Below are 24,552 nucleotides of genomic sequence, written 5' to 3' on the forward strand. Positions count from 1 at the left end.
ATTGGGATATCCTTATTGAGAGACTCTGGCTAGGGTGTTCGTCTTTGAGCCAGGCTATTGGGATATCCTTATTGAGAGACTCTGGCTAGGGTGTTCGTCTTTGAGCCAGGCTATTGGGATATCCTTATTGAGAGACTCTGGCTAGGGTGTTCGTCTTTGAGCCAGGCTATTGGGATATCCTTATTGAGAGACTCTGGCTAGGGTGTTCGTCTTTGAGCCAGGCTATTGGGATATCCTTATTGAGAGACTCTGGCTAGGGTGTTCGTCTTTGAGCCAGGCTATTGGGATATCCTTATTGAGAGACTCTGGCTAGGGTGTTCGTCTTTGAGCCAGGCTATTGGGATATCCTTATTGAGAGACTCTGGCTAGGGTGTTCGTCTTTGAGCCAGGCTATTGGGATATCCTTATTGAGAGACTCTGGCTAGGGTGTTCGTCTTTGAGCCAGGCTATTGGGAGTGACCTTGATCTAGTCTTACAGTTCATAACGTTATACTGTATGATACTCACATGTTTGCGTGTGACGTTCCTCACGTCGCCCACGTACATGATGCGTCCCTGATGCCTGACGATGCCCACCGTGATAGAGTCCTCACACACCTCCGACGCCACATAGCGCTCCACCTGGATACCCAGCTCCTTTAGCACCAGCAGACCTAAAGGTCAGAGGTCAATGAGGTCAAACAGTAGCATGTTGTTGCTCTTTTGATGGACGCCACTGAGTGGATTATCAGTGGATTATCCTGGTTAAATAGAGTGGATTATCCTGGTTAAATAGAGTGGATGATTCTATTTATATAATGATTAACTTGCAATTGATGAACTGAATGACAGAATACAGACACAATGTTGAAGGTCTGGCCTGAGGCGCACCATTAATTAGCGTTCACAGTGGTTGCCTTTTCTTTTTACAGGAGTGGGAATTCCAACTTCTTTTGTATTTTTGTGTGGTTTTATTAAACAGACAGGGAAGGTATGAGAAGTGCACTGCTAGACAATATGGTTAAGCAGCATACTGTGTGGATTAGTTTTCTATCTATCCATCCGTCCATCCATCCTTCCAAGACAGTCAGTGTAGTAAATATAGTCATGAGTTAGGGGGCCAGTCCCAGTGAAACCTGAGGCGGGCAGAACGTTTTGTAGAGACAGAGACTTTCAGAGGGTTTTGTGTCAAGGAGAGGAGAGGAGGGGAAGGAGAGGAGAGGAGGGGAAGGAGAGGAGAGGAGGGGAAGGAGAGGAGAGGAGGGGAAGGAGAGGGGAAGGAGGAGAAAAGAGGACAGGAGGGGAGATTCCTGTCTAACCTGTTGCTATGCCGTCAAACAGTGACAGGACACGAATAGGTTGTCTCTTCTCTGCCATGACTGGAGGGTAAAGCTTTGGTTGTTCCTGTGAAACAACAGAGAGAGAGAGAGAGAGAGAGAGAGAGAGAGAGAGAGAAGATACGGCTCAGTTTTGACCCAGAGGAGAGGGAGCCTGGAATGACTTCAGCTGCCTCTAATGTGTGAAGCCCTATTCATAGAGCCCCATAGCTGTGATAATCTGCCTGCTCATTGTTGCAGATTTAGGGAGATACACACTGTGTGTCACAATGGAACATAGACTCACTGTGGCTCTGTGGCTTCTTTATTTTGATTTGTTATTTCATTTATACATTTTTTACTTCAGGTTATTTTAGTAAATACTTTCTTAACACTTATTTTTCTTAAAACTGCATTGTTGGTTAAGGGCTTGTAAGTAAGTATTTCACTGTTGTATTCGGCGCATGTGACATTTATTTTTTATTTGTCTGTGAACTTCACACACACAGCCAGTACTGAGGTACTACTCACAAAATCCTGGTCGTGATTGTTAGCGAAGAAGTGCTGTAGACGGCAGGGCCAATCAGTGTGACGCTCCAGCAGGCCGAACACTCCCTTCTGGCCCTTCTCACACATGTAGCAGCACCAGGGATCCTCTTTTATAGCTATCTGTGCTGCACCTGGCCCCACAAGTAGGTCAACACACTCTACACAGAAACACCTGGAGGGGACAGAGGGAGGTGTGTTATTACACTGCTAGACACTTGTACACACACACACACACACACACGGACCCACACAATCACACAAACGTAAGAACGAACATACTGTACACACACACACGGACACACACAATCACACAAACGTAAGAACGAACATACTGTACACACACAATGCACAAAGACACACACACTTATGCACACCATCAAGATAAACGTAAACTGGCCCACTCTAACACACCGAGTGAATCACACCAGTTAATGAACAATAACACACATATTTGTGAACTCAGTATCATTTGAAAGTAGTCCACTCACCTGCAGCAGTTGTTGTTCCCACACATGAGAACCTCTCGTCCCCCACAGCAGATGGTGCAGTATGACTGGTAACCATCGTCATCATACTGATATGCACATTCTAGAAAGCAGTTCTGGAACACAGTGAACAAGACATTTCAGCGTTGAGATTCGCTGTGTAATGATATGCGCTCTATAAGCTGAATCACATTATTGTCAATATTATTATTAAAAGAACAACAAGTAGCAATGAGAAAACCAGTGTGAACACTAAGTATCATTGACTCACAGAGAACACTGACTGTGTACTAAAAGGTTTGTTGTGTTTGTAATAGCCTTATTGTTAACACATTATGTGTCTAGTGATTCTGTACGCCTTTCCTGTAAGCTGTGTTTGTGTTTTGGTAACAGAGAGCTTTAAAATAGGGCTTAAAACCTAGAGGGGGGTTAGACCAGGGTCCATATCAAGCATCTCAGAATAAGAGTGCTGAATCATGTCCAACCCGTCCTTGTAATCTTATTTATCGTGATCTAAAAGAAAAACTGATCTGAACTTTATAATAACCGTTTAATTATTTTTACATTCAACTTTTTCACCTGGACGCTTTATCTGGTTAGGGGTTAGGGGTTGGGTTTATGGTTAGGGGTTGGGTTTATGGTTAGGGGTTGGGTTTATGGTTAGGGGTTAGGGGTTGGGTTTATGGTTAGGGGTTGGGTTTATGGTTAGGGGTAGGGGTTAGGTGTTGGGTTTATGGTTAGGGGTTAGGGGTTGGGTTTATGGTTAGGGGTAGGGGTTGGGTTTATGGTTAGGGGTTAGGGGTAGGGGTTAGGGGTTGGGTTTATGGTTAGGGGTTAGGTTTATGGTTAGGGGTATGGGGTTGAGTTTATGGTTAGGGGTAGGGGTTAGGTTTAAGGTTAGGGGTTAGGGGTAGGGTTAGGGGTTAGGGGTAGGGGTTAGGTTTAAGGTTAGGAGTTAGGGGTTAGGGGTAGGGTTAGTGGTAGGGTTAGGGGTAGGATTAGGGGTAGGGTTAGGGGTAGTGTTAGGGTTAGGGGTAGGGTTAGGGGTAGGGATAGTGTTAGGGGTAGGGTTAGGGGTAGGGTTAGGGCTACCGACGTAAAGGCTAATCTGTAGAGGGTACTGGCTAAGGTTAAAACTGTAGAGTGTAGAGAGTATAGGGATATTGTTATCCACGTTGGCACCAACGATGTTCGGATGAAACAGTCAGAGGTCACGAAGCACAACATAGCTTCAGTGTGTAAATTAGCTAGAAAGATGTGTCGGCATCGAGTAATTGTCTCTGGTGATTAGCTCTACAGCAGAGTCTCACAACTCAATCGCTTGTTGAAAACTGATTTATGCATGTCCCAAAACATAGAATGTGTAGATAATTGGCCCTCTTTCTGGGACTCATCCACAAACAGGACCAAGCCTGGCCTGCTGAGGAGTGATGGTCTCCATTCTAGATGGAGGGGTGCTCTCATCTTATCTACCAACATAGACAGGGCTCTAACTCCTCTGGCTCCACAATAAGATAGGGTGCTGTCAGCCAGCCTGCCAGGTTAGTGGAGTCTGCCACTAGCACAGTCAGAGTAGTCAGCTCAACTTTCCCCATTGAAGGCCACTAACAAAGACAACTACCCACAAAATACAAAAGGAAAAAAGGCTGCCTAAGTATGATTCCCAATCAGAGACAACGATAGACAGCTGTCCCTGATTGAGAACCATACAAAACATAGAAACACAGAACATAGAGTTTCCCACCCGAGTCACACCCTGACCAACCAAACATAGAGAATAAAAAGATCTCTACGGTCAGGGCGTGACATCTTGACATATTCATGAAAATAGTCATGGCCTCTAAACCTTCAAGCTGCATACTGGACCCTATTCCAACTAAACTACTGAAAGAGCTACTTCCTGTGCTTGGCCCTCCTATGTTGAACATAATAAATGGCTCCCTATCCACCAGATGTGTACCAAACTCATTAAAAGTGGCAGTAATAAAGCCTCTCTTGAAAAATGCAAAACATTGACCCAGAAAATTTAAAAAAACTATCAGCCTATATCGAATCTCCAACTCCTCTCAAAAGACAAACAATGTATACGAAATGCTTCAGTCTGGTTTTAGACCCCATCATAACACTGAGACTGCACTCGTGAAGGTGGTAAATTACCTTTTGATGGCATCAGACCAAGGCTCTGCATCTGTCCTCGTGCTCCGAGACCTTAGTGCTGCTTTTGATACCATCGATCACCACATTCTTTTGGAGAGATTGTAAACCGTAATTGGTCTACACGGACAAGTTCTGGCCTGGTTTAGATATTATCTGTCGGAAAGATATCAGTTTGTCTCTGTGGATGGTTTGTCTCTGACAAATCAATTGTAAGTTTTGGTGTTCATCAAGGTTCCGTTTTAGGACCACTATTGTTTGTGCTATACACCTATACATTCGTAAAAAATATTTATATTTTATTCTTTTTTTTTACCCCTTTTTCTCCCCAATTTAGTGGTAGCCAATTGGTAGTTAGTCTTGTCCTATTGCTGCAACTCCCGTACGGACTCGGGAGAAGCGTCAGTTGAGAGCTGTGCGTCCTCCGAAACACAATCCAACCAAGCCGCACTGCTTCTTGACACAACACCCGCTTAACCCGGAAGCCAGCCGCACCAACGTGTAGGAGGAAACACCGTATACCTGGCAACCGTGTCAGCGTGCGCGATGGGACAAGAATATTGTTGCCGGCCAAACCCTCCCCTAAACCAAACGACGCTGGGCCGATTGTGCACTGCCCCATGGGTCTCCTGGTTGCGGCCGGCTGCGACAGTGCCTGGACACGAACCGGGATCTCTGGTGGCACAGCTAGCACTGCGATGCAGTGCCTTTAGACCACTGCGCCACTAGGGAGGCTGTCATTCGGAAACATAATGTTAACTTTTACTGCTATGCGGATGATACACAGCTGTACATTTCGATGAAACACGGTGAAGCCCCAAAATTGCCCTCCCTGGAAGCCTGTGTTTCAGACATAAGGAAGTTGATGGCAGTAAATGTTTTACTTTTAAACTCGGACAAAACAGAGTTGCTAGTTCTAGGTCCCAAGAAACAAAGAGATCTTCTGTAGTATCTGAAAATTAATGTTGATGGTTGTACAGTCGTCTCAAATAAAACTGAAGGGCCTCGGGGTTACTCTGGACCCTGATCTCTTTTTTGACGACCATATCAAGAATATTTCAAGGACAGCTTTTTCCATCTTCGTAACATCGCAAAAATCTGAAAGGTTTTGTCCAAAAATGATGCAGAAAAGCTAATCCATGCTTTTGTCACTTCTAGATTAGACTACTGCAATGCTCTACTTTCCGGCTACCCGGATAATGCACTGAATACATTTCAGTTAGTGCTAGAATCTTGACTAGAACCAAAAAATGTGATCCTACTACTCCAGTGCTAGCCTCTCTACACTGGCTTCCTGTTAAGGCTAGGGCTGATTTCAAGGTTTTATTGCTAACCTAACAAAGCATTACATGAGCATGCTACCACCTACCTCTCCAATTTGGTCCTGCTGTACATACCTACGATCACAAGACGCAGGCCTCCTTATTGTCCCTAGAATTTTTACGCAAACAGCTGGAGGCAGGGCTTTCTGCTATAGAGCTCCATTTTTATAAAATGGTCTGCCTATCAATGAGAGAGACGCAGACTCGGACTCGACTTTTAAGTCTTTATTGAAGATTCATCTCTTCAGTAGGTCCTATGATTGAGTGTATTCTGGCCCAGGGGTGTGAAGGTGAACGGAAAGGCACTGGAGCAGTTCCCCTCTCTCCACTGAGATGATCTGCCTCTGACCCTTTACGGGGGCTAAGTCACTGGCTTACTAGTGCTCTTCCATGCCGTCCCTAGGAGGTGTGCGTCACTTGAGTGGGTTGAGTCACTGACATAATCTCCCTGTCCGGGTTGGCGCCCCCTCAGTTTGTGCCGTGAGGGAGATCTTCATGGCCTATACTCAGCCTTGTCTCAGAGTAGTAAGTTGGTGGTTTACGGATATCCCTTTAGTGGTGTTGGGGCTGTGCTTTGGAAAAGTGGGTGGAGTCATATCCTGCCTGGTTGGCCCTGTTCAGGGGTATTGTCGGGCGGGGCCACAGTGTCTCCTGACCCCTCCTGTCTCAGTCTCCAGTATCTATGCTGCAATAGTTTATGTGTCGGGGGGCTAGGGTCCGTCTGTTATATCTGGTGTAATTCTCCTGTCTTATCCGGTGTCAGGACCTGAGCCCTGGGACCATGACTCGGGTTCACCTGGTCGTGCTGCTGCTACAGTTTCAACTGTTCTGCCTGTGGCTATGGAACGCTGATCTGTTCACCGGACGTGCTACCTTGTCCCGGGCCTGCTGTTTTCGAGTCTCTGTTTCTACCTCACCTGCTGTCTCGAACTCTGAATGCTCAGCTATGAAATGCCAACTGACATTTATTCCTGAGGTGCAGACCTGTTGCACCCACTACAACCACTGTGATTATTATTATTTGACCCTGCTGGTCATCTATGAATGTTTGAACATCTTGGCCATGTTCTGTTACAATCTCCACCCGGCACAGCCAGAAGGGGACTGGCCACCCCTCAGAGCCTGGTTCCTCTCTAGGTTTCTTCCTAGGTTCTGGCCTTACTAGGGAGTATTTACTAGCCACTGTGCTTCTACATCTGTATTGTTTGCTGTTTGGGTTTTTTCGCTGAGTTTCTGTAGGGAAACTTTGTGACATCGGCTGATGTAAAAAATAAAAAAAGGCTTAAATAAATGTGATTGATTTATTGAAGTCAGACACTTGATACATAGAGCCCTCCTACAGCTAGTCCTGACTCCTACAGCTAGTCCTGACTCCTACAGCTAGTCCTGACCCCTACAGCTAGTCCTGACTCCTACAGCTAGTCCTGACCCGTAAAGGTAGCACTGACCCCTACAGCTAGTCCTGACCCCTAAAGGTAGCACTGACCCCTACAGCTAGTCCTGACCCCTATAGCTAGTCCTGACCCCTACAGCTAGTCCTGACCCCTACAGCTAGTCCTGACCCCTATAGCTAGTCCTGACCCCTACAGCTAGTCCTGACTCCTACAGCTAGTCCTGACCCCTACAGCTAGTCCTGACCCCTAAAGGTAGCACTGACCCCTACAGCTAGTCCTGACCCCTAAAGGTAGCACTGACCCCTACAGCTAGTCCTGACCCCTATAGCTAGTCCTGACCCCTACAGCTAGTCCTGACCCCTACAGCTAGTCCTGACCCCTATAGCTAGTCCTGACCCCTACAGCTAGTCCTGACCCCTACAGCTAGTCCTGACCCCTACAGCTAGTCCTGACCCCTATAGCTAGTCCTGACCCTTACAGCTAGTCCTGACTCCTACAGCTAATCCTGACCCGTAAAGGTAGCACTGACCCCTACAGCTAGTCCTGACCCCTATAGCTAGTCCTGACCCCTACAGCTAGTCCTGACCCGTAAAGGTAGCACTGACCCCTATAGCTAGTCCTGACCCCTAAAGGTAGCACTGACCCCTACAGCTAGTCCTGACCCGTAAAGGTAGCACTGACCCCTACAGCTAGTCCTGACCCCTATAGCTAGTCCTGACCCGTAAAGGTAGCACTGACCCCTATAGCTAGTCCTGACCCGTAAAGGTAGCACTGACCCCTACAGCTAGTCCTGACCCCTATAGCTAGTCCTGACCCGTAAAGGTAGCACTGACCCCTACAGCTAGTCCTGACCCGTAAAGGTAGCACTGACCCCTACAGCTAGTCCTGACCCGTAAAGGTAGCACTGACCCCTACAGCTAGTCCTGACCCGTAAAGGTAGCACTGACCCCTATAGCTAGTCCTGACCCGTAAAGGTAGCACTGACCCCTATAGCTAGTCCTGACCTGTAAAGGTAGCACTGACCCCTACAGCTAGTCCTGACCCGTAAAGGTAGCACTGACCCCTACAGCTAGTCCTGACCCGTAAAGGTAGCACTGACCCCTACAGCTAGTCCTGACCCCTAAAGGTAGCACTGACTCCGACAGCTAGCATTGACGCCTACAACTGGTCCTGACTCCTACAACTGGACCTGACTCCTACAGCTAATCCTGACTCCTACAACTGGTCCTGACTCCTACAGCTAATCCTGACTCCTACAACAGGCCCTGACTCATACAGCTAGTCCTGACCCCTACAGCTAGTCCTGACCCCTACAGCTAGTCCTGACCCCTATAGCTAGTCCTGACCCCTACAGCTAGTCCTGACTCCTACAGCTAGTCCTGACCCGTAAAGGTAGCACTGACCCCTACAGCTAGTCCTGACCCCTATAGCTAGTCCTGACCCCTACAGCTGGTCCTGACCCGTAAAGGTAGCACTGACCCCTATAGCTAGTCCTGACCCGTAAAGGTAGCACTGACCCCTACAGCTAGTCCTGACCCCTATAGCTAGTCCTGACCCGTAAAGGTAGCACTGACCCCTATAGCTAGTCCTGACCCGTAAAGGTAGCACTGACCCCTACAGCTAGTCCTGACCCCTATAGCTAGTCCTGACCCGTAAAGGTAGCACTGACCCCTACAGCTAGTCCTGACCCGTAAAGGTAGCACTGACCCCTACAGCTAGTCCTGACCCGTAAAGGTAGCACTGACCCCTACAGCTAGTCCTGACCCGTAAAGGTAGCACTGACCCCTATAGCTAGTCCTGACCTGTAAAGGTAGCACTGACCCCTATAGCTAGTCCTGACCTGTAAAGGTAGCACTGACCCCTACAGCTAGTCCTGACCCGTAAAGGTAGCACTGACCCCTACAGCTAGTCCTGACCCCTAAAGGTAGCACTGACCCCTACAGCTAGTCCTGACCCCTAAAGGTAGCACTGACTCCGACAGCTAGCATTGACGCCTACAACTGGTCCTGACTCCTACAACTGGACCTGACTCCTACAGCTAATCCTGACTCCTACAACTGGTCCTGACTCCTACAGCTAATCCTGACTCCTACAACAGGCCCTGACTCGTACAGCTAGTCCTGACTCCTACAGCTAGTCCTGACTCCTACAGCTAATCCTGACTCCACCAGCTAGTCCTGAGTTCTATAACTGGTCCTGACTCCTACAGCTAGTCCTGACTCCTACAGTTAGTTATGACTCCTACAGCTGGTCCTGACCCCCACAGTTAGTCCTGACTCCTACAGCTGGTCCTGACTCCTACAGCTGGTTCTGACTCCTACAACTAGTCCTGACTCCTACAGCTGGTTCTGACTCCTACAGCTAGTCCTGACTCCTACAGCTGGTCCTGACTCCTACAGCTGGTTCTGACTACTACAGCTAGTCCTGACTCCTACAACTAGTTCTGACTCCTACAGCTAGTCCTGACTTCATGGCCTCGTTGGCCTCTTCTTCCCTCCTTACCTTACAGCTCTGGCACATTCCTCCAGCAAACAGGGGGTGTTCACGGGAAACATTCAAACTTCCACAGGAGATGCAGATGTCTGTGGAGAAAGACAGAATGTAATTGGTGCAAGCCAGAGACGTAGTGGTAAAACCAACAAGTGGGTAAACCCTGATCGCTCAGAGATGTAAATCAATAAGTGGGTAACTAATCTCTGATGGAGAGACGGTGCTTTAACATAATAGGCGCCTAGCAACTACTTACAAAAGAAAAAGGTGCGTAAACAGAGTCCTTTATGAACATTTATACAACGGGTGGGTCTAATCCTGAATGCTGATTGGTTAAAACCGCATTCCAGCCAGTGTCTATTCCACAAGTTACCACCAGCTAAATCTATGATGTTAAAATGCCTATTTACTCTCTTCCACCTGACTGCACAATCCAATGTCAAGAAAGTTCAATGCCCATAAGACCAACTGGAGGTCTGAAAATCCCACTGCCATGCACCCAGCCTTGGACCCAAAAGGAATAATTGAACAGATGTGAGAAGAATGTACATTTCATAAGGAAAGCCCATATGCTTTGAGGATATAAAATAGTCACTTCGTTCCGTTTGATGCCCACTGAACACGAGCCTGGCTACCTGAACATGACCCTGGCTGCCTGAACACGACCCTTACTGTCTGAACATGACCCTGGCTGCCTGAACACGACCCTGACTGTCTGTACATGACCCTGGCTGTTTGAATACGACCCTGGATGTCTGTACACGACCCTGGCTGTCTGTACACGACCCTGGCTGTCTGTACACGACCCTGGCAGTCTGAACACGACCCTGACTGTCTGAACACGACCCTGTCTGTTTGAACACGACCCTGGCTGTCTGAACACGACCCTGGCTATCTGAACACGACCCTGGCTGTCTGAACACGACCCTGGCTGTCTGAACACGACCCTGGCTGACTGTACACAACCCTGGCTGTCTGAGAACGACCCTGGCTGTCTGAACACGACCCTGGCTGTCTGAACACAGAGACAGAACACTTACCCTCTATGCTTCTGCACTTCTGTCTCACTTCATACACGAGTCTCTCTGGAAACAGACAGACAGTTTCAGATCAGGATATGATATGCATGTTTGTTGTATCATTCGTGGGGGACAACATGTTTACTGTTGTTTACATCTGCAGACAGATACATCTTTACAGACGACATTTTCAAGATATGTAAAAAATAAATCTGCAGACATACTTCCTCCTACCCCTCCATTTGCTTCACATATATTAAATAGATCTATCTACAATATAAAGTGTATTATAACGAGAGTTAGGCTGAGTACATTTATAACAACTACATAAAAGCTAGATAAGAGCTACATAACATTTACCAGCTACATAACATACAACACCTACACTCATTAACAGATTTGATGTGTTAACACTTTGACTTCTAGTACAAGCACCTGCTAACCTGTCACCACACACACACACACACACACACACACAGCCCTGAGATCCTCCCTGAGGAGGAAGTATATAGGGGTCACAACCCCTATTTAAGCCACTTAAAGGAGCCGCCTTACCTCTCGTCCCCTCATCAATCATCTCCTTGACCTTGGGTTTCTCGACTGCTGTGCTTTTGCGAGGCTTTTTGGCTGGAGGGGGCGTGTAGGCTGCCGCCTCTGGCTCCACCCAGACGTCAGGGTACACCTCCTTATATGGGTTACGCTCCTCTGGTGGGGGCGGGGCATATGATTAAGACAATAAACACCTCTGATAAGCAGAGGAAAACAGAGTACTTCCAAAGGACAACCCAAGTCAGATTCTTTATTTCCCCATTATGTGCCATGTTAGCTGTTGTGTAATACATCTAGCATATGGTGTAGAAATTGAGCTTCCGCTTTCTTTGTGGCGCTCATTTCGGTAACACTTTACTTAAAGCCTGCCGGTATATTGGATTATTACTTGTTTATAAGCGTGTAGGTAGGTAGGGGCGGTAGGTAGCCCAGCGGCTAAGGAGTTGGACCTGTAGCCGCAAGGTGGCCAGTCTGAATCCCGGGCCAGGCGCTGGAAAAAAGGGGGGAATTGATCTGGCAACTGGAGGGCTGCTGGGATCACATCCTAAAGACATTCCCCTACCGTTGGGCCCTTGAGCAAGGCCCTTATCCCCACAACATGCTCTCCAGCTGCAGTCTGGCCCTGTACTTCTCTCAACTGTGTGTGATGTGTGCTGTCTCGGTGGGAGTTGAGAAGGGAGCAGAGGACACATTTCACTTGGCCACTGTAACGTGGACACTTCAATGGTATTGTAGGTATGAGCCTTCACGTCTTATTAGAAGGGTTGTAAACATGATATGAGCTCCTCTTGCCTTCAGGTGGCTCTAAGCTCAGGTGATTTCCAATACATTCACTACAAATCATTGTAAAATAAACATGAAACTTTAACTTACCTTCTGGTGGCTCTAGGCCCTTGGGCCCAGTGGGTTGGAAGCCTGTCATAGCCCAATCTATCATCTGGTTGTTGTGTAGATCCACTGACTTGGAGGTGTCTGTCTCATCGCTCTCTGGACAGGCAAGGAAGGCTTTGCCTGCACGGGTGCTAGCCACCTGCAAAGAGACATGACCTGTCAGTGTTATCATCATTTCATCACGTGTGTGTGTGTGTGTGTGTGTGTGTGTGTGTGTGTGTGTGTGTGTGTGTGTGTGTGTGTGTGTGTGTGTGTGTGTGTGTGTGTGTGTGTGTGTGTGTGTGTACGTACAGTGGGGTCCGAAATGATTGACACCCTTGATAAAGATGAGCAAAAATGACTGTGTAAAATAAATAATTAAAATACTGAGCTATATTGTATGCAAATTATATTATTTTATACTCATTTTATACTAATACAATTGCTTTGTGTTGCTTAAGAAGTAAAACAGCTCTATTTTCGTGTCATTCAACAAATGTAAATGCCTGGAGTTTGCTAAAAGTTATTGGCACTTGGATTGGAACTGGTGCTTTGGTCAGATAATATGAAAATAGAGCTCTTTGGCCACGCACACCAGTGGTTGGTTTGGCGTCTAAATGACAACGGATCCGTAGAAAATAACCCAATACCTACTTTAAACCAGTGGTGGGTTTGGCGTCTAAATGAGAACGGAGCCGTAGAAAATAACCCAATACCTACTTTAAACCAGTGGTGGGTTTGGCGTCTAAATGACAACGGATCCGTAGAAAATAACCCAATACCTACTTTAAACCAGTGGTGGGTTTGGCGTCTAAATGAGAACGGAGCCGTAGAAAATAACCCAATACCTACTTTAAACCAGACCCCTTCAGACCTCTTATCCAGAGAGATTTACAGTAATGAGTAATTTAGCAGACGCTCTTATCCAGAGAGATTTAAAGTAATGAGTCATTTAGCAGGCGCTCTTATCCAGAGAGATTTACAGTATTGAGTCATTTAGCAGACGCTCTTATCCAGAGAGATTTACAGTAATGAGTCATTTAGCAGACACTCTTATCCAGAGAATTACAGTAATGAGTCATTTAGCAGACGCTCTTATCCAGAGAGATTTACAGTATTGCGTCATTTAGCAGACGCTCGTATCCAGAGAGATTTACAGTATTGAGTCATTTAGCAGACACTCTTATCCAGAGAGATTTACAGTAATGAGTCATTTAGCAGACGCTCTTATCCAGAGAGATTTACAGTATTGAGTCATTTAGCAGACGCTCTTATCCAGAGAGATTTACAGTAATGAGTCATTTAGCAGACGCTCTTATCCAGAGAGATTTACAGTATTGAGTCATTTAGCAGACGCTCCTTTCCAGAGAGATTTACAGTATTGAGTCATTTAGCAGACACTCTTATCCAGAGAGATGTACAGTAATGAGTCATTTAGCAGACACTCTTATCCAGAGAGATTTACAGTATTGAGTCATTTAGCAGACGCTCTTATCCAGAGATTTACAGTATTGAGTCATTTAGCAGACGCTCTTATCCAGAGAGATTTACAGTATTGAGTCATTTAGCAGACGCTCTTATCCAGAGATTTACAGTAATGAGTCATTTAGCAGACGCTCTTATCCAGAGAGATTTACAGTATTGAGTCATTTAGCAGACGCTCTTATCCAGAGAGATTTACAGTATTGAGTCATTTAGCAGACACTCTTACCCAGAAATGTACAGTAATGAGTCATTTAGCAGACGCTCTTATCCAGAGAGATTTACAGTATTGAGTAAATTAGCAGACGCTCTTATCCAGAGAGATTTACAGTAATGAGTAATTTAGCAGACGCTCTTATCCAGAGAGATTTACAGTAATGAGTCATTTAGCAGATGCTCTAATCCAGAGATTTACAGTAATGAGTCATTTAGCAGATGCTCTAATCCAGAGATTTACAGTAAGTATTATAAGCCTCTGTCATTACTACAGAGTACACCTTCTTGGAGCCATTCTATAATAATAATAATAATAATTTGGTGAGTGCTTATTTGTCTTACTTCACACATATACAAGTGAGTATTATACGCAGGTGTGAATTAGAAATGTGTTTTTTACACATCCCAACTCCCCCTGCGACTCCCTCGGAGAGTGGATCACGGCCAGGGTCAGCAATTATCATCACCGGACCTGGAGCCAATTAGAGTTTAGGGCCTTGCTCAATGGCACATCGGCATCACCATTCTAGAGGGTTTGATGCCTCTTTCAACAGTCTATGGCAGGGGAATGGTTTGCCAAGAAAAACTTCCAAAATGACTAAAGAACTCATCTCTTTTTGACCTTAGATGTGGTAAATTTGGAGTGTTCAAAATTATTATAAGTATGTTCCGGCCCCCAGAAAATTCCTCTCAGACAAAAATCGGACCCCGCGGCTGAATCTAGTTGCCTACCTATGGTCTATGGTTTTGAGATGTGCTGTATCTTTGAGTTATCCCTCCCAGCGCACAAAGCTGGTAGACATGACATTATCACAATCAAACTACAACTATTACAATGAAATTATAATCCATTACAACCAGATTATAATCAATTCCAACAAGATTATAATCCATTACAACCAGATTATAATCCATTACAACCAGATTATAATCCATTACAACCATATTAAAATCCATTACAACCAGATTATAATCCATTACAAACCAGATTATAATCCATTAAAACCAAATTATAATCCAGGTCTAGTTGTGAACTGGTAATAATCATTTCAAACAGTTTAACCCGAAGACTGTGATAGGAAACGACTGAATACTGTGAATGAAACAATGAAAGCTAACCCCGTACTGACCTGTAGCACCTCGTAGATGGCTTTCTTATACATGGGCTGCTTGATGAAGGTGGGCTGATGGAAGGCGTTGGAGAAGGAACTGAAAGGCAACAGTTTCTCTACACACACCTGTACAACACAACATTGTCATTGATCTTTTTAATTTATTTTTTAATTAGTGGAACAGAAATGGTGTTTATAACGGGTGGTGTTCAGTAGGGTATACTGTAGCAAAACGTTTAAAACGGAAACTGAAAATGACTGTTTTGTATTGGGCAAATTAATCCAGGGTAGTCCCTTCCAGTTCCACTCTGTTTTCATCTGTTTGGTCCCTACCGAACACAACAGTGTTTCCCTGTTTTACAGTTTTTTACTCACCACTGAGAATTTTCCGTCACCGAACCACATGACCCATCGTGTCCCCTCGGCAGCTCGGCTGCGTCCGGTCATCCACCAGGAGACAATACGACCAGGCCACCAGGAAAACCCCCTCAGCTTTCCCCACACCAGCTCCCCAATGCCGAAATCCCGCCCGTCCTACAGGACAACAACAACAACGGTCAACAACAATAACACCACCAGGGGTACCAGACTGGCGCAGCGGTCTAAGGCACTGCATCTCAATGACCCTGGTTCGATTCCAGGCTGTATCACAACCGTCCGTGATTGGGGTAGGTCGACATTGTAAATAAGAATTTGTTCTTAACTGACTTGCCTAGTTAAATAAAGGTTAAATAAATACATAAAAGGAGAACCCCCTCAGCTTCCCCCACACCAGCTCCCCAATGCCAAAACCACACCTGTACTACAGGGATCATCACATACCCATACTAACAAACAACAATGTACTCACTGAACTATCATTCAGTGTCTGGTGGATGACCGTCTGCTAAATGGTATACATTATATGTAATTGCTACACCGTGTGTTTACCTCGTACTCCGGCTCAGTATCGGCAGTCTTGGGAGATGTCTTGTCCCCTCCTGCCATGGGGACAGGTTCAGGTGTGGTGGCCACAGTCGGGGACGCTGGGTCCGTGGGCTGCTGTTGTTGTTGTTGTTGCTGGTGGGGTGTGATGACTGACACCTCTTCTTTCTGTTGTGGCTCAGGCTCCATCTCCTCATGGTCCTCCATTAAGTTCAACACTGACACCAGTTGGGCTTTTTTCTCTGCCTGAAACACCACAGAGACAGGGGACAGGGAGAGGTCACTTTTCTCTGCCTGAAACACCACAGTGCATATATATACAGTGGGGCAAAAAAAGTATTTAGTCAGCCACCAATTGTGCAAATTCTCCCACTTAAAAAGGTGAGAGAGGCCTGTACTTTTCATCATAGGTACACTTCAACTATGACAGACAAAATGAGAAAAAAAATCCAGAAAATCATATTTGTAGGATTTTTTATGAATTTATTTGCAAATTATGGTGGAAAATAAGTATTTGGTCAATAACAAAAGTTTATCTCAATACTTTGTTATATACCCTTTGTTGGCAATGACAGAGGTCTAACGTCTTCACAAGGTTTTCACACACTAATGCTGGTATTTTGGCCCATTCCTCGATGCAGATCTCCTCTAGAGCCGTGATGTTGCTGGGCAACAGGGACTTTCAACTCCCTCCAAAGATTTTCTAATGGGTTGAGATCTGGAGACTGGCTAGGCCACTCCAGGACCTTGAAATGCTTCTTACGAAACCACTCCTTCGTGGCCCGGGCGGTGTGTTTGGGATCATTGTCATGCTAAAAGACCCAGCCACGTTTCATCTTCAATGCCCTTGCTGATGGAAGGAGGTTTTCACTCAAAATCTCACGATACATGGCCCCATTCATTCTTTCCTTTACACGGATCAGTCGTCCTGGTCCCTTTGCAGAAAAACAGCCCCAAAACATGATATTTCTACCCCCATGCTTCACAGTAGGTATGGTGTTCTTTGGATGCAACTCAGCATTCTTTGTCCTCCAAACACGACGAGTTGAGTTTTTACCAAAAAGTTATATTTTGGTTTCATCTGACCATATGACATTCTCCCAATCTTCTTCTGGATCACCCAAATGCTCTCTAGCAAACTTCAGACGGGCCTGGACATGTACTGGCTTAAGCAGGGGGACACGTCTGGCACTGCAGGATTTGAGTCCCTGGCGGCGTAGTGTGTTACTGATGGTAGGCTTTTTTACTTTGGTCCCAGCTCTCTGCAGGTCATTCACTAGGTCCCCCGTGTGGTTCTGGGATTTTTGCTCACCGTTCTTGTGATCATTTTGACCCCACTGGGTGAGATCTTGCGTGGAGCCCCAGATCGAGGGAGATTATCAGTGGTCTTGTATGTCTTCCATTTCCTAATAATTGCTCCCACAGTTGATTTCTTCAAACCAAGTTGCTTACCTATTGCAGATTCAGTCTTCCCAGCCTGGTGCAGGTCTACAATTTTGTTTCTGGTGTCCTTTGACAGCTCTTTGGTCTTGGCCATAGTGGAGTTTGGAGTGTGACTGTTTGAGGTTGTGGACAGGTGTCTTTTATACTGATAACAAGTTCAAACAGGTGCCATTAATACAGGTGGAGTGGAGGACAGAGGAGCCTCTTAAAGAAGAAGTTACAGGTCTGTGAGAGCCAGAAATCTTGCTTGTTTGTAGGTGACCAAATACTTATTTTCCACCATAATTTGCAAATTAATTAATTAAAAATCCTACAATTTGATTTTTTTGATTTTTTTTTCTCATTTTGTCATAGATGAAGTGTACATATGATGAAAATTACAGGCCTCTCTGATCTTTTTAATTTGGAGAACTTGCACAATTGGTGGCTGACTAAATACTTTTTTGCCCCACTGTATATGTGTGTGTGTGTGTGTGTGTGTGTGTGTGTGTGTGTGTGTGTGTGTGTGTGTGTGTGTATACACATTTTTGCATGGGTGGCCCAAGCGGGAATTGAACCCACAACTCTGAGATTGTAAGTGCCATGCTCTACCAAGTAAGTCACACAGGGATAAAGAGGAAGCTACATGAAGAGTTCAGCGCATTTAAAAGTGAATATTTCAAAACACCTTTCTGCAGAAAGTTCAACGCAGTGGTTCCAAAACTTTTTGGGTCCAAGACCCCATTTTGATATCAATTTATTTTTGCGACCCCACCATGTAAAAAAAAAAAGGTTATGTAATCAAAGGCCAATGTTTACTTCTTTAATTGGGGCTATGACAATTTATTACAAATCAGTGTGACAGTACTTTTTGACAGTATTTCAATCTGAAGGAAGTATGGTTTGAAGTGAATTAAATGCATTAGAAAGGTATTGGGAAGTTCAGAAGATCATCAGCCAATAATTGGGTATAATCTTCTTTGTAGAAAATTAAATCCTCATTGATGATGTAAATTTACCCCTCAGCCTGATTTAGTGCCTGGCTTAAATCTTTCCCCCTCAGCCTGATTTAGTACCTGGTCTAAATCTTTCCCCCTCAGCCTGATTTAGTGCCTGGTCTAAATCTTTTCCCTTTTTTTTCAGTTTCTCTTGCGACCCCATTTTCAAATCAGTTGACCCGCGACCCCTAGTTTGGGAAACACTGGGTTAATGGGACAAACTCTCTGCAATTTCATTAGCAATCATCTGACAATAACCCATGTATTCTTGGACTCCCGAGTGGCACAGCGGTCTAAGGCACTGCATCTCAGTGCTTGAGGTGTCACCACAGACACAACCGTCAGTGATTGGGAGTCCCATAAGGGTGGCGCACAAATGGCCCAGCGTTGTCCAGGTTTAGCCGGTGTAGGCCGTCATTGTAAATAAGAATTTGTTCTTATTAGTTAAATAAAGGTAAAAAATATATTTCTATGTATTTTACATCCACTTTGTAGCTAAACTAACATAGCAGGCATAAAAGAAACACCTGAAACTTGATCCCCTTCATACTGGTCTTGACAGGAAGAAAACATGTTGTGGGAGGTTCTCTTCTGTACTGTTCAACCAATCCAGTAAATGTGGAGGAGGAGTTAAGATGAAGTGTCTCCTTGTTAACGTCCAAAAGAGGAAGTTGTGTCACAGGCTCTTTTGAAAACTGGAACGTCCCCAGTTGTTGGGGACTCGACAGAGGCTACTTTACAGCAAACGCCTTATTTATATCACTACAATACTGGTTTTCAATTCTCAGAACTGTACAGCAAAGTCTCCCCTCAAGACTGCACACAGAGAAGCCAATCACCAGTAGGATCAGGACTACACACAGAGAGCTCAATCACCAGTAGGATCAGGACTACACACAGAGAGGTCAATCACCAGTAGGATCAGGACTACACACAGAGAGGTCAATCCCCAGTAGGATCAGGACTACACACAGAGAAGCCAATCACCAGTAGGATCAGGACTACACACAGAGAGGTCAATCACCAGTAGGATCAGGACTACACACAGAGAGGTCAATCGCCAGTAGGATCAGGACTACACACAGAGAAGCCAATCACCAGTAGGATCAGGACTACACACAGAGAGGTCAATCACCAGTAGGATCAGGACTACACACAGAGAGGTCAATCCCCAGTAGGATCAGGACTACACACAGAGAAGCCAATCACCAGTAGGATCAGGACTACACACAGAGAGGTCAATCACCAGTAGGATCAGGACTACACACAGAGAGGTCAATCGCCAGTAGGATCAGGACTACACACAGAGAAGCCAATCACCAGTAGGATCAGGACTACACACAGAGAGGTCAATCACCAGTAGGATCAGGACTACACACAGAGAGGTCAATCACCAGAAGGATCAGGACGACACACAGAGAAGCCAATCACCAGTAGGATCAGGACTACACACAGACAGGTCAATCACCAGAAGGATCAGGAGTAGAGGTCGACCGATTAATCGGAATGGCCGATGAATTAGGGCCGATATCAAGTTTTCTTAACAATCGGAAATCTGTATTTTTGGACACGGATTTGGCTGATTTAAAAAAAAAAAAATACACCTTTATTTAATCTTTATTTAATCTTTATTTAATCTTTATTTAATCTTTATTTAATCTTTATTTAACTAGGCAAGTCAGTTAAGAACAAATTCTTATTTTCAATGACAGCCTAGGAACGGTGGGTTAACTGCCTTGTTCAGGGGCAGAACGGCAGATTTGTACCTTGTCAGCTCGGGGATTCAATTTTGCAACCTTACAGTTAACTAGTCCAACGCTATAACCACCTGCCTCTCATTGCACTCCACGAGGAGCCTGCCTGTTACGCAAATGCACTAAGCCAAGGTAAGTTGCTAGCTAGCATTAAACTTATCTTGTAAAAAACAATCAATCAATCATTCATTATCACTAGTTATAACTACACATGGTTGATGATATTACTAGTTTATCTAGCGTGTCCTGCGTTGTATATAATCAATGCGGTGCGCATTCGCAAAAAAGGACTATCGTTGCTCCAACGTGTACCTAATCATAAACTTCAATGCCTTTCTTAAAATCAATACACAGAAGTATATATTTTTTTACCTGCATATTTAGCTAAAAGAAATCCAGGTTAGCAGGCAATAATAACCAGGCGAAATTGTGTCACTTCTCTTGCGTTCATTGCACGTAGAGTCAGGGTATATGCAACAGTTTGGGCCGCCTGGCTCTTTGCGAACTAATTTGGCAGAATTTTACGTAATTATGACATAACATTGAAGGTTGTGCAATGTAACAGGAATATTTAGACTTATGGATGCCACCCGTTAGATAAAATATGGAACGGTTCCGTATTTCACTGAAAGAATAAACATCTTGTTTTCGAGATGATAGTTTCCGGATTCGACCATATTAATGACCTACGGCTTGTATTTCTGTGTGTTATTATGTTATAATTAAGTCGATGATTTGATAGAGCAGTCTAACTGAGCGATGGTAGGCAGCAGCAGGCTCGTAAGCATTCATTCAAACAGCACCTTTGTGCGTTGTGCCAGCAGCTCTTCGCAATGCTTCAAGCATTGAGCTGTTTATGACTTCAAGCCTATCAACTCCCGAGATTAGGCTGGTGTAACCGATGTGAAATGGCTAGCTAGTTAGCGGGGTGAGCGCTAATAGTGTTTCAAACGTCACTCGCTCTGAGACATGGAGTGGTTGCTCTGCAAGGGCCGCGGATTTTGTGGAGTGATGGGTAACGCTGCTTCGAGGGTGGCTGTTGTCGATGTGTTCCTGGTTCGAGCCCAGGTAGGAGCGAGGAGAGGGACGGAAGCTATACTGTTACACTGGCAATACTAAAGTGCCTATAAGAACATCCAATAGTCAAAGGTTAATGGACTACACACAGGACTACACACAGACAAGCCAATCACCAGTAGAATCAGGAGTTAGGACTACACACAGAGAAGCCAATCACCAGCAGGATCAGGAGTCAGGACTACACACAGACAAGCCAATAACCAGTAGGATCAGGAGTCAGGACTACACACAGACAAGCCAATCACCAGTAGGATCAGGAGTCAGGACTACACACAGACAAGCCAATCACCAGTAGGATCAGGAGTCAGGACTACACACAGACAAGCCAATCACCAGCAGGATCAGGAGTCAGGACTACACACAGACAAGCCAATAACCAGTAGGATCAGGAGTCAGGACTACACACAGACAAGCCAATCACCAGTAGGATCAGGAGTCAGGACTACACACAGACAAGCCAATCACCAGTAGGATCAGGAGTCAGGACTACACACAGACAAGCCAATCACCAGCAGGATCAGGACTACACAGAGACAAGCCAATCACCACTGGATCAGGACTACACACAGACAAGCCAATCACCAGTAGGATCAGGACTACACACAGACAAGCCCATTACCAGTAGGAATAGGAGTCAGGACTACACACAGAGAAGCCAATCACCAGTAGGATCAGGACTACACAGAGACAAGCCAATCACCACTGGATCAGGACTACACACAGACAAGCCAATCACCAGTAGGATCAGGACTACACACAGACAAGCCAATTACCAGTAGGAATAGGAGTCAGGACTACACACAGAGAAGCCAATCACCAGTAGGATCAGGACTACACACAGACAAGCCAATTACCAGTAGGAATAGGAGTCAGGACTACACACAGAGAAGCCAATCACCAGAAGGATCAGTGTGTTTCACACATTCTAGTAGTGAACTGACCTCAATGGGTGTAGCATTTCAATATCAACAAGTCAGGGAAAAGTAGCGTAAATTAGGCCTACCTAATGTTTACACAATTACGGTTAAAGAGCAGGAATATGGTAATTATAGCCGTGAACTACTAGATAAATCAGAACAGATCTCCCTTGAAATTGAGGTATTTTGACCACAATGGGACAACCTGGTAAAATAAAGGTTCAATTAAGACAAATAAAAACCAGATTCTAGAACCTTGCCATCCTAAACTTGTATAAACATTATTTTCTCAGTAAAAGTCCACTCTGTTCAATGATACAAAAGCAAACAGGTTTCTCTTCCAAAAGAAGATGAAAGGAAAAATCCACTCCAAAAATATATTCTGATATTTTTTGCATTATTAGAGGCCCTAAATTATATATATATATATTTTGGCCCTAAATATTTTGCTTGTCAGCAGTCAATTTTTCACTTGCCACCTCAAAACCGGATCATCATGGTGTGGCAAGTGACATGTTGCTTCTTGAAAAACCTACAACCTGAAAACCTGAGCGCTGACATGCAAAACATTTTGGGAATGTACTGTATCAACAGTTGACAAATGACAAAATTATTAAAATATCGTTTTTGAGTGGATTTTTCCTTTAATGCTAACCTGTATAAATAGCCTGTATAAATAACCCATAAAGAAACAAATCCTATACAATACTTTAGTGTCCACTGTCCAGCACTGGCGGCTGTTCACACAATACAAAAAGAAAACTGTAGTATAGAGCACTGCCCAATAATGTTTCTACCATGTTGTGCTGCTACCATGTTGTGTTGCTACCATGTTGTGCTGCTACCATGTTGTTCTGCTACCATGTTGTGCTGCTACCATGTTGTGCTGCTACCATGTTGTGTTGCTACCATGTTGTGCTGCTACCATGTTGTGCTACTACCATGTTGTGCTGCTACCATGTTGTGCTACTACCATGTTGTGCTGCTACCATGTTGTTCCCCTACCATGTTGTGCTGCTACCATGTTGTGCTACTACCATGTTGTGCTGCTACCATGTTGTGCTGCTACCATGTTGTGCTGCTACCATGTTCTGTTGCTACCATGCTGTTCTGTTGCCATGTTGTGCTGCTGCCATGTTGTTGTCATGTTGTGCTGCTGCCATGCTGTATTGTCATGTTGTGTTGCTGCCATGCTATGTTGTCATCTTGTAGGTCTCTCTTTATGTAGTGCTGTGTTGTCTCTCTTGTCGTGATGTGTGTTTTGTCCTATATTTTAATTTTTTTATCCCAGCCCCCGTCCCCGCAGGAGGCCTTTTGCCTTTTGGTAGGCCATCATTGTAAATAAGAATTTGTTCTTCACTGACTTGCCTAGTTATATAAAAGGTTAATTAAATAAATACAATTTAAATATCTGCTGACCAATAGCATCTCTTTATGTACTTTATTTGCTAGGCCCTGACGTCTCCAGGCAGTAGACAGAGGGAGAGTTCACTGGGTTTTGGTACCTGACACTGAACCAATCACACAGAGAGGACGAGAGAGAGGCCCTACAGCCCCTCTCACACTAAATTCCCAACAGCTGCACTCATCCTACTGCAGTCTGCCTCTCTCTCTCTGTCACGTTCTCTCAATCAGGTTCTCTCTCTCTCTGTCACTTTCTCTCTCTCTCTCTCTCTATCTCTCTCTCTCTATCAGGTTCTCTCTCTCTCTCTCTCTCACTTTCTCTCTATCAGGTTCTCTCTCTCTCTCTGTCACTTTCTCTCTATCTCTATCAGGTTCTCTCTCTCTCTGTCACTTTCTCTCTCTCTCTATCAGGTTCTCTCTCTCTCTGTCACTTTCTCTCTCTCTATCAGGTTCTCTCTCTCCCTGTCACTTTCTCTCTCTCTATCAGGTTCTCTCTCTCCCTGTCACTTTCTCTCTATCTATCAGGTTCTCTCTCTCTCTCCCTGTCACTTTCTCTCTATCTCTACCAGGTTCTCTCTCTCTCTCCCTGTCACTTTCTCTCTATCTCTATCAGGTTCTCTCTCTCCCTGTCACTTTCTCTCTCTCTCTATCAGGTTCTCTCTCTCTCTCCCTGTCACTTTCTCTCTCTCTATCAGGTTCTCTCTCTCTCTCCCTGTCACTTTCTCTCTATCTATCAGGTTCTCTCTCTCTCTCCCTGTCACTTTCTCTCTATCTATCAGGTTCTCTCTCTCTCTCCCTGTCACTTTCTCTCTCTCTATCAGGTTCTCTCTCTCTCTCCCTGTCACTTTCTCTCTATCTCTATCAGGTTCTCTCTCTCCCTGTCACTTTCTCTCTCTCTCTATCAGGTTCTCTCTCTCTCTCCCTGTCACTTTCTCTCTCTCTATCAGGTTCTCTCTCTCTCTCCCTGTCACTTTCTCTCTCTCTCTATCAGGTTCTCTCTCTCTCTCCCTGTCACTTTCTCTCTATCTCTATCAGGTTCTCTCTCTCCCTGTCACTTTCTCTCTCTCTCTATCAGGTTCTCTCTCTCTCTCTCCCTGTCACTTTCTCTCTATCTCT

At 45.0% G+C, this 24,552-nt stretch overlaps 1 protein-coding gene across 7 annotated transcripts in view; it reads right to left on the bottom strand.

Annotated features, from left to right (window-relative positions):
- The window catches only part of LOC109904288 (DNA (cytosine-5)-methyltransferase 3A-like), a 62,557-nt gene that overhangs the window by 7,564 nt on the left and 30,441 nt on the right, over window positions 1-24,552 (bottom strand). For all 7 annotated transcript variants that reach the window (XM_031787838.1, XM_031787837.1, XM_031787835.1 and 4 more), the window contains 11 exons: window positions 15,868-16,107; window positions 15,313-15,471; window positions 14,956-15,063; window positions 12,131-12,287; window positions 11,264-11,413; window positions 10,730-10,774; window positions 9,702-9,781; window positions 2,333-2,445; window positions 1,827-2,016; window positions 1,299-1,383; window positions 508-653 (listed from right to left, as the gene is read on the bottom strand). In XM_031787838.1, the coding sequence (XP_031643698.1) occupies window positions 508-653; window positions 1,299-1,383; window positions 1,827-2,016; window positions 2,333-2,445; window positions 9,702-9,781; window positions 10,730-10,774; window positions 11,264-11,413; window positions 12,131-12,287; window positions 14,956-15,063; window positions 15,313-15,471; window positions 15,868-16,107 (1,473 nt within the window). The remainder of the gene's footprint in view (window positions 1-507; window positions 654-1,298; window positions 1,384-1,826; window positions 2,017-2,332; window positions 2,446-9,701; window positions 9,782-10,729; window positions 10,775-11,263; window positions 11,414-12,130; window positions 12,288-14,955; window positions 15,064-15,312; window positions 15,472-15,867; window positions 16,108-24,552) is intronic.

This window comes from Oncorhynchus kisutch, linkage group LG14 (assembly GCF_002021735.2).
Source record: "Oncorhynchus kisutch isolate 150728-3 linkage group LG14, Okis_V2, whole genome shotgun sequence".
Taxonomy (NCBI): Eukaryota; Metazoa; Chordata; class Actinopteri; order Salmoniformes; family Salmonidae; genus Oncorhynchus; species Oncorhynchus kisutch.